The sequence below is a fragment of the Lampris incognitus genome, chromosome 18, assembly GCF_029633865.1.
Source record: "Lampris incognitus isolate fLamInc1 chromosome 18, fLamInc1.hap2, whole genome shotgun sequence".
NCBI lineage: Eukaryota > Metazoa > Chordata > Actinopteri > Lampriformes > Lampridae > Lampris > Lampris incognitus.
In genome coordinates, this window is record NC_079228.1 from 23,040,619 (window position 1) to 23,058,233 (window position 17,615).

The window sequence follows — 17,615 nt, forward strand, 5'->3', positions numbered from 1 at the left end:
TTTCACGCAGGCCATCCGTCACACTGCTGCACTATCGGGCCACACAGCACTCGACCACAGGCGTCTCCCCAGCCTCTCTCATGTTAGGCCGGGAACTGTGCATGGCCCTTGACAGGCTCCGCCCCTCCACACCCCAGGCACCTCCCTCTGGGGTCAGAGCCTCAGTCACTCGTCAGCAGACGCGGATGAAGCAACGGTTTGACCAGTCAAAACGAACCAGGGTGCCAGACATCAATGCGTCAGACTGGGTCAGGGTCCGCAGGCCCACAGGGACAATAAAATGGCTTCATACTGGTCCTCTCCTCTCCAAGTCACCCGTCAGCTGTGCCCAGCCACTTACGTCCTCAGCGATGGCACTCGGTGGCACTCCAGTCGTCTACGGAAGGTGTCAGCTCCGCCACACACAGCTGGTGACACAACCTTAGCCATTCCCTCAGCATGGCAAGACGCCCCGGGGTTTCATGCAGCTCCTACATGGGCCCCAGACATTCCTGGGCCTCAGCTCCCCCTGCCTTCTCCCTCCCCAACTCGGCCTGCCCAGCCTCAGGCTGCCCTGCGACCTGTTCGCACACATTTACGCCCTGGCCACCTAGAGGACTTTGTGTCAACCTTTCATGTTTGAAATCCTGCCGGGGGGGGGGGTAATGTTATGTCTGCACACATTGACAGTGCTGCATTTGATTTGGTGCTGTTCTATTGTGCTGGGATCGATTGGTGATGCCTGCGGGCTCTGGGTTGTTTGATTGGGTCTGCCTGTGATGCTGTGTCAGTCTAAATAAAGAATGCAAGGTAGCGGTTGTGTCGAGCGACAGCGCTGTGTCCTGACGTGATTTCTAAATACAATAGTCTGTCCAGGGTATCTCCCCACCTGCCGCCCAACGACTGCTGAGATAGGCTCCCGTGGGTCTGAGATCAAGATAAGCAGTCCGGAAAATGGATGGGTGGATAATTGCCTGAAAATAAGGCCTCCCCCATCTGTTAGAATACGATAGAATTAATTTACTTTTCCAAAGTGAACTTCTCATGTTGTAGCCAGCTTGAAGTACATAAAGAAAATATGATAATACATTATACTTACAATTAATAGATTATACTTAAAATTATTATAGTTCAATTATAACTATATGACTAAATTATATTAATATAATAATACAGTTATACTTTTATACCAAAATTCCTAATATACAAAAATCCTAATATACTAATAATATACTACTACTGATATGCTATTCTGATAATATACTATACTAATATAATTTACAAATACAATTATATTTACCATCACACTGTTGAATGATACTAATCTACTCATACTTTATGAAAGGAAGAAAGAGTTATGGTTTTTCTTGTCAGCTGTTCTTTGTCATTTAGCAACCTGACATATGCCAACACAAAGGCGTTGTTTTAAAGGGTAAAGACCTGAGCCTGGTGGAGGAGCCGCGTGTGAGGATTTAAAGGAGGTTTTAGAAGATGGCTTAACAACCTGCTGGTTGATGATTGTTTAACTTGTTGGTGTTATGTAATGTCACCCTAGCTGTAGCGTGCTGAAGACTATTGAGCGTTAGGCCCATGGCACACAGGCATCAGAGATGAAGGGTTCATTTGGCAAATTTAGTACCTGGGGATGAGGCGATGCTCAACTTCACATTACATATCACTGCTTTATTCTTTACTTCAGCGTGAACTCAGTTCTTTTATTGTTAGGATATTCTGATTTTACACCAGGCGCACTGTACGTAATTTCAACAAAGTTACAACCACAGTCGTAACTTTCCTTCACCATAATGACCAAACTAGAAAGTTCCATGTGTCATACATTTTAGGTTAAGTCCCCGTGGATTGTTTTGGAGTCACTGAATAACACGCCCCCCCGTTTCCTCTCTTGAGTCTGGCCAGTGGCATATGGGAAGAAATGCATATATTACATGAGTAAGAGACAGGAAGAGAGGAAACCATTTTTTTTTTTTGCAAGCACAAAAGATAGCCAAGACTGCTGCTCTACACAGTTTGAGTTAAGACTGTGAGGAGTTATCTACCGATCGCCACAGCAGGCTTTCTCCTCTAACCGCCTACAGCATGAATTTAGTGACTTATGTCATAGTTGTCCAGCTGAGCTGTCTCTGCCAAGGTACAGTAAACACTTTTACACCTCATCCCCACATATTAAGAATATGCATTGTTGGATATAGTATTGAGCATGATATTTGGTTTAACCCTCGTGTTTTCTTTTTGGGTCGAAAAGACCCATTTTAAATCACGATTATTAACCACAGATATTTCTCATGTTATTAGGGCTCAAGATGAGGATAAGACATGCTTTGTGTTTTTACATACGTTTTACAGTTGTGATGCTTTAAAATCCAGAGGTGACCGGGGTCAACGTGTCTGCTGAACAGCATTTCCATTTCAAATCATTGAGGATTTTAACTGAAATGGGGTTTGAATGATATTCAATCAATAATCAATATTCAATCTTTTTTCCCTTTTTTTTTGGTATTGCCTCACATCACCAGCAGTATCCAATTGCAAAAATTCACTACGCTCCCTTACACTACACCTAAACTGGCAACTGATGCAGTATCATTTTGACATTAAGGTGTCATTATATTTTTTCTATTTGAAAAATATTAGTATGTATATTTTACGGGAAAAGAAAATGAAACTCCTAAAGGAAATGTCTGCCCGTAATTAATTCTGTTATGTGATTGGTGGCACTCGCCGTTAGAAAACAGGCAAAAATAGTTAAAACTGACCTTGTTAATTTTTCCTCACCTGATATGGTTCAGTATATTATGCGTTGTACATTTTATGAAATAATAGATGAATATCCTTTATGTTGATGGTTCATAAGGGCTCATAAAACAGCCGGCACAAAAGGACATACATATACATATACAGTATAATAATAGTAGGATATATATAATTTCTTAGACATTCATTCTACATTTACGCCCAAGTGTAATTTTAATTCTCTTTTGTGTTTGCCCGTTGATGTGTGAAAAAGAAAAACAGATGCAAATTCAGCATTTAAGTTTCACAGTGACCTTTCTTTAACTACAGCGAATAGCTTCTGCAATGTTCCTTCTGTCTTTACCCCATGTGATTACAAACACACTGATAAAGGAATAGTCTTGTAAAGTTAGCTGCTTTCCACTTAAAATACGTCTTTATGGGTTTTCCATAACCTCGATTATTTATCTTTCAACGTTTTAAAGTTTAAGAAACAAATTTGATATAATTTACTTGTGTTTTGTTGAGAGGAGGCGTTTTATGTTTTATACGTTAGCTTGTATAAGTTGTATAGGTTCGGCCGTGCCATGACCTGACCATATATTTTGTATTCAACACCTTTTTTTTTTCTTTGAGCAAATGATTTCAAACGTTATAAAGATGTAGAATAATTTTATGCATATGCTTTAAAATGGCACTTAAGAGCAATGCTCCTACAAAACTGGCAGCATGTGGCGATCCATATGTGCAAAAATGCAGCAGGTCAAACACGGCAGCAAACACCTTCTGTTGAACCTCACCTTCTCTCACTGCTGTGCAAAAGTACAATTCAGCCCATACTACTTCACTGCTCCCCGTTTCTTCACCATCTCAACAGTCACCAATAGGACCCGGCTCATCTGCATCTCACACAGTGCATCCAAAATCATCGGCCCTCCTACCCCCACCCTATCAGACCTCAATAGCAAAGCCATGATAGACAGAGCTCTAACTATAATTCAGGATCCCCTCACCCCCTTAAACCCATTCCTCACACTGCTTCCCCCTGGTCTCAGGTTCAGGGCCCTCACTGGAGACGGGCCGCTTTAAAAGGAGCTTTGTTCCTCCTGCCATTGAAGTTCTAAACCCACCGAACCTCTGAACTCATGTGTTAATGTATCGCTGTCTCCCTGCCATTAATCGGAATTGATTAGAATCAACTTTATTGGCCAAGTGTGCTCATGCATACAAAGAAATTTGACTCCGGCACACAGCAACTTCCAGTACTTACATAACAACAAAAGAAAGACAACAAAAAAGAAAAAACAAAAGAAATAAATAGGAGTAATAAATAGAATACTGGAGGTAAGTATGTATGCACAACAAGGTATGCCACAATGTTACAGAGTGTTGTTATGGCTGAATAATTTATAACTTATTATACTTATATGTTGTATTATATACATCGGCCTCAGTGTCGGGTGGCCATCAGATTTATGTCATTGTTAAAAAATGTACACAACCAAAAAAATTCGATTTACACAACCCCCTGCTGACAGCTGCATTGATACCAACTGAAGAAAGTCTGCAGAATGATTTGGGGTGTTACCATTTGATACCATGAGCTGGTGTGTTTCACATCAGAAATCAGTTGCCAAGCTACCATACCCTCCTCTGTATACACAGTTTTTGAACCTGAATGACCTACGATGCCAATGCGCTGCATCACAACACTCAAGTAACAAAACATATTACATGATTAGTCAGTTAATTGTTTGGTCTACTGAAAATTAATCTGAAAATACTTTGACTATGGGCTAACCAGAGATCTCACTATTTTTGGTAAAGTCATCTTAGCTAAAGCAGAAGGTATCGCCAAATTAATTTATTCTAATTGTTAAATGGTGTATTCTCCTGTTTTTTATCATTGTTTTCGTCAATGTGAAGAGCTTTGGGTGTCTAGAAAAGTGCTATATAAATGTAATGATTATTACAATTATTATTATTATTACTAATAATATATACTATATATCCATCCAGCCATCCATTTTCCAAGCCGCTTATCCTAATCAGGGTCGCGGGGTGCTGGAGCCTATCCCAGCAACCATTGGGCAGAATATGTATCTATTTATATATAATCTAACTATATACTATATCATATACTCGTGTTATAATAATAACAATAAAAATAATAATCTAATCTGTATACAGCAGTTGTATGTATATTTACAATTGTACATTTGTGTTGCACATCTGGTTTAAAGAGGTTGTGCACATCGGCGATTAAGTAGGTGAGACATCGTGACCAGAAGGGTCTGTTTTCAAAGTGTCATATTTACATGATAAGTGTCCATAATTGTACCATTCTGTTAAGTGTTCATGAGAGAGTTGGCCTGCGGTAAAAAACTGTTCCTTTGGTGGTTTTGGTGCACATTGCTCTGTACCGCTTGCTACAGAGTATATTGTGTGGTGTGTACAGTATGTGCACATGTATATTTGTACTGTATGTGAGGCTCTGTGCAAGAGGTGAAAACAAATCTCCTCTCGAAGACCATAAAGTAACTTATCTATCTTAAATGTGGTGGTGGTGAGGTCTTTCATCCTTCCGACATTGTCCACACAGAGGTACAGAAAAATGAGACAGGCAATAGTCCTCGGTCAATTGGTTATTTCAAGAGGTCAAACATGTGGTTAGGTGACATGGTGGTGCAGTGGTTAGTGTGGTCACCTCACAGCAAGAAGGTCCTGGGTTCAAGCCCCAGGGTAGTCCAACCTTGGTGGGTCATCTCGGGTCGTCCTCTGTGTGGAGTTTGCATGTTCTCCCTGTGTCTGCGTGGGTTTTTCTCTGGGGGCTCTGGTTTCCTCCCACAGTCCAAAGACATGTAGGTCAGGTGAATCGGCCGTACTAAATTGTCCCTAGGAATGAATGTGTGTGTGTGTGTTGGCCCTGTGTGATAGTCTGGCGGCCTGTCCAGGGTGTCTCCCCACCTGCCGCCCAATGATTGCTGGAATAGGCTCCAGCATCCCTGCGACCCTGAGAGAGGATAAGTGGTTCAGATCATGGATGGATGGATGGATGGAAACGTGGTTAGATGTGTTCAATTTGACATCCTGTCAGTGGCCACAGAGATTTAGCAGCCTACTGCTTCCACCCAGGCACTGGTGATGCAAATCTTTAAGAGGTCATGGAAGACGACTTAAGCTGCTATTTTGAGAAATGTCTCTCTCTTTTTTTAATTTCAGCTCTTCATAATTCCTCAACTCCGTCAGGTCAAAATGGTCAGTCGAAACCAAATGACCCCATGAAGGATGTCGACGGTGAGTAATATTTTTTTCATGGATTGCTACCGCTAAAATTATACATCTCTTGTGCACACACATTCTCCCTTTCCCTCTAACTACCTTTCACACAGTCCCAATCAAACATTTACTGCAAGGCTTGAAAGCTGCTTGTGTTAGGATGCACCACACCGCAGTCTTGCCATGCAAAAGGTTGGCTAAGCATTGTCAGAAGCGTGTTACAGGATGTGGGGGTGTGTGTGAGCTTTGCAGGTGCAAGTGAAACAGTGAAACGGAAAGGGATTCCCCTGCAGATTTCAACTTGAACTGAAAATGTATTTCATTGTCAGCGGTGTTTTTTTTGGCTTTTTGGTCAAACTACGTTCAGTAACGTGTTGGCCCGACTAACATCGTTTCTGCTTAATGCATACATATTCCCATTCCATTGCGAATCTCCGGTCAAGAAATAACAGTACTGGCAATTATTCTAACCTATCTCTACGTTGCTTTTCACAGCAACACAATACTCACAAAGTCACAGATGTAAGCTACAATAAATACAACCCCCCCCCCCCCAAAAAAAACTTGTATGGTGACTTTGGGGCAGAAACACTGAGTTGTACAATACTTACTGACATATGACTACAAGGACAATGTGGTCTCAGATAAATTGCAAAGTCATAGGGAGACGTTAAACTGTGCATTAACTCAGCATATAAGGCCATACATTTATAATCAGTTATGAAACACCCAGGAAGTGTCACTTGCATTCTGAATATTTCCTGTCCAGGATATCATTCAGAATCAGTACTTTTGTATGAGAAAATCAATCATGGAAATCATCTCGTATTTTTCACCCCATTTTTCTAAAGGTGACCCTTACGTTCTCCAACATGCCAGTAGATGCCAGTGGACCCTTAAAATGCCTGCAAATGGGAGTAGTTCTTTGGTGAGTCTCACAGCAGAAACCAGAGACGCGCTGTTTGACCAGATCTGTCAGGATCTCGGCTGTGGCAGAGTCTCTAAACTGAGTGAGAACAGCTCGCCGCACAGCCATGCCTGCCTCCACAATTGCTTTTACCTCGACCACCATCTCAGGAATTGTTCGGAGGTTGTGGGAAGTCACTGTACCATAATTTCTGAAGTTGTTTGCGGTAAGGTTGCCTCTAATTGCGTCGTATGGTTTTGTGACTATCAGTTTGCATTTGAAGCATCAGTATGATATGATATCGATCAGTCAGTTAAAACCTTTTTTTTTTAGAAATTACATTCAGTGCTTGTTGTGCCATTTATTTCACAGTTTTTCATGAATATTATGTATTTACGTTGAGAAACTGATAACTTATCCATCACATAAATTGTTTATGGCCGTATCACTCCCATCTAATGTAAACCTTCCCATCTCCAGCAACAGAATGGACTAGTAATGGCTAGTGAAGTTGATCTTCAACCAAGTTTTAGCCCTCTTACTTCTACAGACGGCAAATGACAGATATACATGAGAAAACAAAACAAAAAGCCAGATGACACTGTGCAGTTGATCATTTTGTCTGCAGACCATGCAGTGCGGTTGGCAGGAGGAACAGATCACTGTGCTGGACGGGTGGAGTTGTGGAGAGACGGGGAATGGGGCACAGTGTGTGATGACCAGTGGGACCTGAAAGATGCTGATGTGGTTTGTGCCCAGCTGGACTGTGGCTATGCCATCAACGTGTCTGGACAGGGCGGATCCTTCCCCTCGGGTAAGGGTCCTATTTACCTGGACGAGCTGAACTGCTCCGGCACAGAGAGCACCCTTTGGGACTGCCCAGCCATAGGAGATGGACACGACTGTGGACACAAAGAGGATGCTGGTGTGATATGCTCAGGTAACCAAGCAATTTAACAACCTTTGTGTTTATCTTCTTTTTTTTATTGGTGTAGGTGAGAATAAGGTCATAAAATAATAATAAAGAATAAATAAAGAAATCTATCAGCCATAAAGAAGAGACCATTTTTAGTAAACTGGTCTGAGGGTTTCAAAGTGGAGAAGGGGTGTTTGTCTCTGGGATATATTCCCACAACCGGGGGTCTGATAAAATATGATCCTGGGCCACGAACCATCATGCATCCAGTTTAACACTGTCATGTTCTCTGATATACTTTGTTGGTCAGGTCCTCAGAAAAGTACTCCCCCTTTAACGACACCCCTGCCCACAATACTTGCATAGACCCTGACTAAGATATCAGTTAGGATGCAACCACATATAAAACATTTCCTGTTGCTATTTTAAGAATTTCGTACTGTTTTGGGGTTTCAAGCAGCAAATGCAACAGTTAATTTCTATGAGATGAGGATGAACTCGTCACATCAAAAGGCACAGGGCGGTATTCCATAACTTACCTAAAAAACAAGCAAAAGAAATATAATATGCAATGATAAGAAAAGTCTTCAACTGAGTCTGATGCTTTCACCCCATGTGTCATCCCCCTTACCACCTCCACCTCCACCGCTCTGTGCAGAGATGAGGGCAGTGAGACTGACTGGAGGTCTGGATCGCTGTGCTGGAAAAGTGGAGGTCCACCGTAACGGGACGTGGGGGACGGTCTGTGATCCGTGCTGGGATAAAGAGATGGCTTCCATGGTGTGTACAATGCTGAAATGTGGTAACGAGTCTCTAGAGTACACTCGATTTGACCCTCCTCTGGAGCATAACAACGGATCGCTGTGGTTCTACACGTGCTATGCCAATCATAAGGATCTGTGGGAATGTGACGAGTACATCAACAACATACACCTGTGCAAGGACACGAGAGCAGCTGGTCTTATTTGTAAAGGCAAGTCTTTTTTTTGCCACATAGAGAGAGAGAGAGAGAGAGAGAGAGAGAGAGAGAGAGAGAGAGAGAGAGAGACAGACAGACAGATAGATAGATAGATTTTACCTCCTAACATCAAAATATATAAGTTCATCACAACAGAATACAGGTTTACATTCATATACATATACATATATACATATATACATATATACATACACACACATCCATATATAATATATATAACTATAACTTTGTTAAAAGAAACACTCAACAGTAGGAAAAGTGCTCACCAAATAAGAAGCAAAATAATCCAGAGTCAAGTAAATTCTTTATGAGACAGAACAAGCCTGTTTCATACCATAAGCAATCACCAGCTGTCAATAAAGCTAAAAACCATCAACGGTGTAGATAAAAGTGCTCAACAAATGAGGAGCGGAATATTAAGATAGATGTAGGAACAAAACTGTAATGCATTTCAGTACAAGCTTGTTTTGTGCGTCGCGCACTCATCAGCTGCCAATGTGATTAAACAACAAAGAAGAACACACAGTCAATAAATATTACGTTACCCCCGCGCTACGCCCCTAATTTCGGTGGACATCGACCAATGAGAGGATAGAAAACATTTGCAATATTATAACCAATGCTGTAAGTAGCACAGCAACCAATGGTGGGATAGAAAACATTACAACCAATGGGGCCCAAACTACTATCCCATTTGTTGTAATGTTTTCTATCCTCTCATTGGTTGCTGTCCACCAAAATTAGGGGTGTGACACGGGGCAATGTAATATTTATTGACTGTGTGTTCTTCTTTGTTGTTTAATCACATTAGCAGCTGATGATTGCATGATGCACGAAACAAGCTTGTACTGAAATGCATTAGTTTTTTTTCCTACATCTATCTTAATATTCTGCTATATATATATATATATATATATATATATATATATATATATATATAACTTTGTTAAAAGAAAGACTCAATGGTAGGGAACGTGCTCAACAAATAAGGAGCAAAATAATCCAGTGAGTCAAGTAAATTCTTTATGAGACAGTACAAGCCTGTTTCATGCCATAAGCAGTCATCAGCTGACAAATACACACACACACACACACACACACACAAACACACATACGCGGATATCCTTCCATACAGTTAGACACGATTAACACAGATCCTATTATACACTACATACAAATGTGAGACATAGGTACACATATGGAAAAGGATGCCTGCAAGGTTGTTGCAAGGATATATGTGAATATGCTGTGCAATGCGTTTATTTGGGTGGGACTTACATGTTTAAGAGTTTAAAGTAGACACTTTGAGCCATGAAGTTTTGACAGTTAGAGTAACTGTCTCTAAAGTTAGAGAAAATATTTTATTTATGGTTACACTATTATCATAAAACAATTTCATTTATGATTAGATGACATTAAATGTGTTTGTTGGTGAATAAAAAACTTGGTTGACATTATTATTGTAAAAAAGTTTGATGCCTTTAAAAGGCTATAGATAAAATAGGCTATTTAAGTTTCTTGCCATCTCTTATTGAGAGCTCTTTTTATTTAGAAATAAATACATCAACAATGTTTTTGCCACGCAGGTTCATACGGATTTCCTATAGCCACCACATCTAATGTAACTTTGACGAATGGCTGGACGACAGGTAAACACCGTTCTTGTCATAGATCAGAAATCTTTTCATTTCATTTCATGCACTTGTGCACATGAAATGAAATGAGACATTGTTTTCCCCAGCCCACAGCAGTGCAACACAAAAACAATAACATATATTCAAAAACTACTAAAACTACAAGAACACATACAACCAAATTGACACATATATCTAAACTAAAAAATAAAAAACAAAAATCACTGTCCAGGATAACGAACGCCAGCCAGGATAACTGTCGAACTGCTGGTCTGCATGGGCTAGCAGTTAGCTTAGCCTGCCCCGCTTCCGTGTCCTGTCAGACCGCCCTTGGTGTTTCCTCTTCGGGCACAGCTCCGGTCAGGGCCGTGGTCCTTGGGCCCACAGGATGCAGCAGACCAAGCTCCCTCAGCCAATCCAACGCTAGCTCTCCCTGCCAGACGCCTTCGAGACGCCTCCCCACACTCCACACGATGACACTAAAAACACAGTCAAGGCTAGGCGAGGCCACCGCCAGACCGCCCTCACTGTTATCGGAACTGCTGGTCTGCATGGGGTAGCAGTTAGCTTACCCTGCTCAGCTTCCGCGTCCTGTCAGACCGCCCTCGGTGTTACCTCCTCGGGCACAGCTCCAAGCAGGGCCATAGTCTCTGGGCCCACAGGATGCAGCTCTCCCAGCTGATCCAGCGCCAGCTCTCCCAGCCATCAAACGACAACAAACTTAGACACAGACATGGGCAGACACTGCATGGACAGCACTGGGTGAGGTCGCCACAAGAGTGAATTCGCGCCGCCATCTTCCCACATAGGAAGTGGAACACGTGTAGGCCAGATAGTCTTTGTCCTGTTGTTAACGCTTTTGTCCACTAAGCTGCCAGATGGGCAGAGTTTGCCAAGGAGGACAATACAGTGTGTGGTAGTAAGTTTACACAACCACAACAAAGCATTCGAAAATAAAATTGTGTATACTGCTATTGGTAGCTTACCTGACAGTCGAGAAATATACAGCATCAACTGGTATACTGAAGCGTGGGGACGCGCTTCCTGAAGGAGGGGGGTAGTGTAACGACCACGGATAAGTAGACTCACTAGCCCTTGGCTAACGGGTGTGGGAGACCCGGGTTTGCTTCAATATTAATGCGCATGTCATCCCGACTGTTAACGTGATGTAACCTGGGTTACTGTTGTGCTGTGGCCAAATTCATTTATTAGTCTCAGAAAACATTAGATTGCAAAAACTTTCTTGTCTAAATATCGACAATTTATATAATTATGGGAAAAAAAACCCAACTTTTTCTCTCAATATTTAAAAAAAATTTTTTTTTACCATGGACAAAGACAAGTCTTGCCATGGACACATTTGTCTGTGTATGGACAGGTTGATGACCCCTGGTCTGTACGATTCTAAGTGATATTGAACAACATTTTAATGAGGTCCGGGTTACAAAGAAATGTGAACCTATACTTTATCCTCTTTATGGTGGGAAGGTGGCGGCGCAAATTCAAGTTCGCAGCGGCCTCACCCAGTACCAGTGTGGGAAGATGGTGGTGTGAATTCACGTTTGCGGCAGCCTCACCCAGTACCGTCCATGCAGTGTCTTTGTCCACATCTGCGTCTAAGTTTGTCTTCGTTTGATGGCTAGGAGAGCTAGCTGGACCCAGGGACCATGGCCCGCCTGGAGCTGTGCTCGAAGAGGTAACACCGAGGGCGGTCTCGCAGTGGCCTCGCCTAGCCTTGACTGTGTTTTTAGTTTCATCGTGTGGAGTGTGGGGAGGTGTATTGAAGGTGTCTGGCTGGGAGAGCTAGCGTTGGATCAGCCGAGGAAGCTTGGTCTGCTGCATCCTGTGGGCCCAGGGACCACAGCCCTGACCGGAGCTGCACCCGAAGAGGAAACACCGAGGGCGGTCTGACAGGACGCGCAAGCAGGGCAGGCTAAGCTAACTGCTAGCCCATGCACACTGGCAGTTCCGACAACATCCTGTCTGACGTTTGTTCTCCTGGACAGTGATTTTTTTGTTGTTGTTTAGTTTAGATATATGTGTTAGTTTGGATATATGTGTTCTTGTAGTTTTTGGGTATGTGTTTTTGTCTTTGTGTTGCATTGCTGGGAGAAATGATGTTTCATTTCATTTCACAAGTGCATGAAATGAAATGTGTGTGTGTGTGTGTGTGTGTGTGTGTGTGTGTGTGTGTGGGTGTGGGTGTGTGTGTGTGTGGGTGTGTGTGTGTTGGCCCTGTGATGGCTTGGCGGCCTGTTCAGGGTGTCTCCCCACCTGCCGCCCAATGACTGCAGGGATAGGCTCCAGCAATCCCACGACACTGAGAGCAGGATAAGGGGTTTGGATAATGGATGGATGGATGGATGAAAAGATAAAGCGTTTCTGATTCTGAGTGTTTCTGATAAAACTTCCCTCCATGTGCTCAGCCTACCCAGGCACCACCACCGTCAGTTCAGATGGACGCTTCTTTTCCATTGTCTCTCCAGAGCTGCTGGGCTGCTTCACTCTGTCACTCCTGCTTTTTGTGACTCTCATTACAAACGCTGTGGTCTGCTGCCATAGAAGAAGAAACGGTTAGTTAACATAACTTGCATGCAGTAATGATGTCTGTAGTATTACAATATCGCCGTTTTGAGTCTATATCATGATATGGCAAAAGCAAAAGCAATCTTGTGTTGTCAAATTACAGTATAGCTCTGCACTTGCAACCAGAAACACATTGCAAAATCGACAAGGCAATTACACATGTGTAATAGTCACATTACGAAGGATGCAATCAATGTAAGGCAAATTGGGGCCCCTGCATCAATGAAATCTTGCAAAGTCCACTTTTGCATGACTATTCTTGAAGAAAAATACCCGTGAATCTGACAATTAGTATAATTTAGTCTGATTTAATGACTTCTTTGACAACTGCCTTATTTCCACTCTTGAATCACACTAATTTTTGATAGCATGATGAGAGAAATGAAACATTTATGCAACTCAATAATCTATGGTATCTTTTTTGGAAATTTGCACAGCTCATTTACTCCAGCAGAATCACACCAGCCTACGTATGGCTTCTGAACATCAAGACAATGACTACCGAGATGCTATTAACCTTATCAAGGTTACCACCTGCCCGATGGAGCGAGACGGTCAGTGTCTGATGTTTGGTTGTTCATGTTGAACAGATAAAAGCATCCATTCAGGGTACCTGATGAGAACCAGATGTCTGACTATATTTAAACAACTAACTACCTTGGGTAACAATAGAAATTAGCCCCAGGTTTTGGTGCCTGATTGAAAAGTGGAGAAAATCAACATAAATACAATTTTTGCCTTTTGGCATCAAGATTTAATTTTCTGAAGTTTCCATCGGACCTAAGAGCTACATCAGAGCTACATGACAACATAAGTTAAAGAGGTCTTCTCAGTCGCTTCCTGGTGGGATCCTTTCTTTCCATCATGTCCTTCAACCTTCGAAGGACACGGTGCACATCTACAGAAGTTCTAGCCGTCTCACGTAGTCATTTAATTTCTCTGTGTTTGTTTTAAGAAGTCCCCCAGAACCCCAGGTATCTTTGGACCCAGCTTAGTGGTGCTGACAGCACCTCGCTAGATACAGACTATGAGACAAATGATCCGAGCAATGACACATCTGTCCATTTGTCAACTTTTCGGAGTGAGCTATGTTCATTTCCTCTCATCTTTATTTTCTTGTTTCTCAATTATCATCTCCACGTATGCTGTTGTCGCTTCACCCATGGTAGTTTGAAAAGTTTGCAGATCATTGCTGTTTGCACTGCATCCTTGCATATTTTCTGATTAAAGCAACCCATTGCATGCTTCACTCTGGATCCAGATTCTCGACGGTATAGACAAGATATGAGGAACCCTATGACAGGGACATCAGCATCCTGCAGTCTCCCTGAAGAAGGTGTGTTTATGTTCATGTTAATTATGTGCTCATTCGAGATTCCTGATGGTTTGTCACATTGAGTATAGCACATGGCTTCTACCACCATGAGTATATGTGGTCAAAATTTTCAATGACGCATTAGGTTTTCACCCTTTGAAGATTCACTTGTGATATATAAGCGACGTGGTCACCAAAATATATTACAAACAAGGCAAATATGCACTTTCAGGCCCTGGAATCGGAAATGGCATGCTGGGGGATTTTAAAAACCAGAATGGTTGTTACCCAGAGGATGACTATCGTAACATTTCAGTGAATCCAAATCGCATGTCAGGTGGTAACATTTTTCATGTATACATAAACATACTACTTAAATGAAGCGAGGTGATCTGAGAGTATGCTCACAGAAATTATGATTTCCTTTTACTCTGTTGCAGCGGACTCATTTGAAACATCCAGTTCCACCTCGGAGGAATACGTTGACTATCAAACAATTCAAGGAGATACTGCGACTCCTGGTCAGTCTCATTTATAAAAATGTCAGACTTCATTGTCAGCGGGCACATATGCAGGTCCCCCCCCCCCCACTGGGTGTGTTATTTATAGAATAGGCTCATCTCATTTACAGTAATGTACACCCATCTTATGAACCCTCCATTACTGAATTTACTATCAAACTCCAGACTGATTTCAGATCTATGTAATTTCGCACTGTGATCATCTGTGGGCAAGTTACTTAAAATTCAAACCACTCCTACATGGGAGTTGCACACCTGAATTCCTAGACCAGCTGGAGAAAGTTTACCCCCTTAAAAAGTATGGTAGCTGTGTTACTGAGCAAGGCACCTTTCCCTCGGTCGCTGCAGGGGCGCTGCTCATTGGCCAACAGCAGAGATAGAGTCTGCTGATCATCTGTCTTGTGAACATATGAAACTTTGCAAAGGTCAAGCAGGGCGTTTGTTGAAAAATTATCTTGGTGCTCCGTCAGTTTTCCCTGGATGAATTAAGGTTATTAATAAGTATTGATTCAATTTGGTCTCTGCACAGGAATGAGAAATCCCCACCAGTCACCCACCTGCCAAAGTGGCAGTGACAGTTCAAGGCCCATCTTCAATGAGTACCAGCGCTATTGTGAAGAAACTGGGAATGGTCTGAACCCAGGTGAACAGTAGTTCTTTCTGCTGTACAAACCAGAGGTGTCATTGCCTGTGTGAAAGAGTCAAGGCTGACCATTTGTCCCTTATACCATTTTCTGTGTTGTGGGTGGGTTTTTATAGGAGGCGGGAATGACGGGGATGGAAAGGAAGACTCCCTCTATTGTCCCGTGAGCCCTGATTCCCAGCCATCGTCCTCAGATGATGATTATGATGATATAGGAAACTAGCAAACAGAGGAAGGATGCTTCGGTCACAGATTTTGGGGATGTATTCAGGCTTTTAGTTGAAATTGTATGGCTGTAGTGAAGAGTTCTGACACAAAACGACAACAACAAAACTACACAGCACATAAACACGTTCCCTTTATCTGTACTGAGACTCAAATGACTATGTGTAATGAATAAGACTAAAATGTGATATGTTTATGGAAAAAAACTATGATTTAAGTAGAATGTATAGTTTTCTGTGAATTGAATTTGTGATTTTTCATTGTCTACAATATGTACATGCAATCTTTTGTGAATGTGATTTCTGCAGTTGTAATGAAACTCCTTTGTATTCATTTATAGCCATCAAATACACCTAATTATTTGCTATGTTTTATGCGTAATGCAATAATATTTGCAGTATCTGGCTGTGGGCAGACGGCACAGTGGCACAGTGGTTAGCGTGGTCGCTTCACAGCAAGAAGGTCCTGGGTTCGAGCCCTGGGGTAGTCCAACCTTGGGGTTCGTCCTGGGTCATCCTCTGTGTGGAGTTTGCATGTTCTCCCCGTGTCTGTGTTGGTTTCCTTCGGGTGCTCCGGTTTCCTCCCACAGTCCAAATGCATGTAGGTCAGGTGAATCGGCAATACTAAATTGCCCCTAGGTGTGTGTGTGTGTGTGTGTGTGTGTGTGTGTGTGTGTGTGTGTGTGTGTGTGTGTGTGTGTGTGTGTGTGTGTGTGTGTGTGTGTGTGTGTGTGTGTGTGTGTGTGTCGGCCCTGTGATGGCCTGGCGGCCTGTCCAGGGTGTCTCCCCGCCTGCCGCCCAAAGACCGCTGGGATAGGTTCCAGCATCCCCGCGACCCTGGGAGCAGGATAAGCGGTTCGGGTAATGAATGAATGAATGGCTGTGGGCATTGTGAAGGAGTCCTGATGATTGACCACTAGATGGCGCTGCAAACTCGTGATTAAATAAAGTTTGATGCGTTTGGCCTGGGGAAAATGCCCAGACACCTGAACGGCAAGACTAGCTGGTAATTTCGTGAAACACTCGCCATGGCAGCGTCTGTCCAGGCTTTGGTGATACGTGACCAATATGGTTTCGTACCGAGTCCCCCCCGGGGGCTGGGGAGCGAGACAGCAGTCAAAATAATTCGCAGTGGAAAAACTGTGGAAGAGGAACGCAGCGGTGGCGGGATCCTGATCAGAGGCCAACATAAACCACCACAGTGGCTTGAAACTATATAGCGCCGCTCGTCTTGCGCCATTACATCTGCAGCAGCTGCAGAGTATCAGCCCAGCGTCCTCCTGACAGCCACATGGTCCAAAGCGATGACTTAGTCCTGAAAGAAAGTAAATATGACAAACTGTTCTGAAGGGTTTCTGAAGCTTACGAAAAGGCGATCCAAAGTCTTTATTTTGGAGCAGACGACCACCGGACGAGGGTGCTTTTAATTCAGATGCGAAGTATTCCACGAGGACATGGAGGGGGGGGGGTGAGAGAGAGAGCGAAAGAGACTCAACACGTTCATCTTTCACCTCCAGATAAACGGACCAATCAAGGGCCAGCCCTCCTTCATGAAACCCAATGTCTTCCACGTGCCAGCGAGTGTGTTCGCACAGCAGCCCACACAGCAGCCCACCGTGATCCCGTCTCAAAGCATCCAGCAGGACCCACCACGGTCACATCCCGGACTTGGGCGCCATTCATGTTTTTTATTTATTTATTCTGTTCAGTTAAGTCAGTCCACACCAGTGATTCCTAAACCTTTTTGAACCATGAAATCCCTTTTATAGTTTATTTTTTTGTTTTCATGTATGTATGTATGTATGTATGTATGTATGTATGTATGTATGTATGTATGTATGTATGTATGTATGTATGTATGTATGTATGTATGTATGTATG

At 42.8% G+C, this 17,615-nt stretch overlaps 1 protein-coding gene across 1 annotated transcript; it reads left to right on the forward strand.

Annotated features, from left to right (window-relative positions):
- The first annotated feature begins 2,076 nt into the window (after positions 1–2,076).
- Positions 2,077–15,733, forward strand: LOC130128374 (deleted in malignant brain tumors 1 protein-like). The gene is made up of 12 exons (XM_056297994.1): positions 2,077–2,128; positions 5,953–6,027; positions 6,861–7,142; positions 7,545–7,856; positions 8,491–8,805; positions 10,398–10,460; positions 12,872–13,018; positions 13,469–13,585; positions 13,990–14,112; positions 14,293–14,367; positions 15,397–15,510; positions 15,627–15,733. Exons 1-12 carry the CDS (start codon positions 2,077–2,079, stop codon positions 15,731–15,733), a joined length of 1,782 nt encoding a protein of 593 aa, XP_056153969.1.
- Positions 15,734–17,615: the final 1,882 nt, after the last annotated feature.

What these genes read in the sequence shown, in the direction of transcription:
- LOC130128374 (XM_056297994.1), top strand. Translation starts at nt 2,077, where the DNA reads ATGAATTTAGTGACTTATGTCATAGTTGTCCAGCTGAGCTGTCTCTGC. An exon ending in CTGCAGTCTCCCTGAAGAAG is followed by an intron (nt 14,368 to 15,396) that starts GTGTGTTTATGT and finishes GTCTCTGCACAG; the next exon opens with GAATGAGAAATCCCCACCAG. An exon ending in TGGGAATGGTCTGAACCCAG is followed by an intron (nt 15,511 to 15,626) that starts GTGAACAGTAGT and finishes GGGTTTTTATAG; the next exon opens with GAGGCGGGAATGACGGGGAT.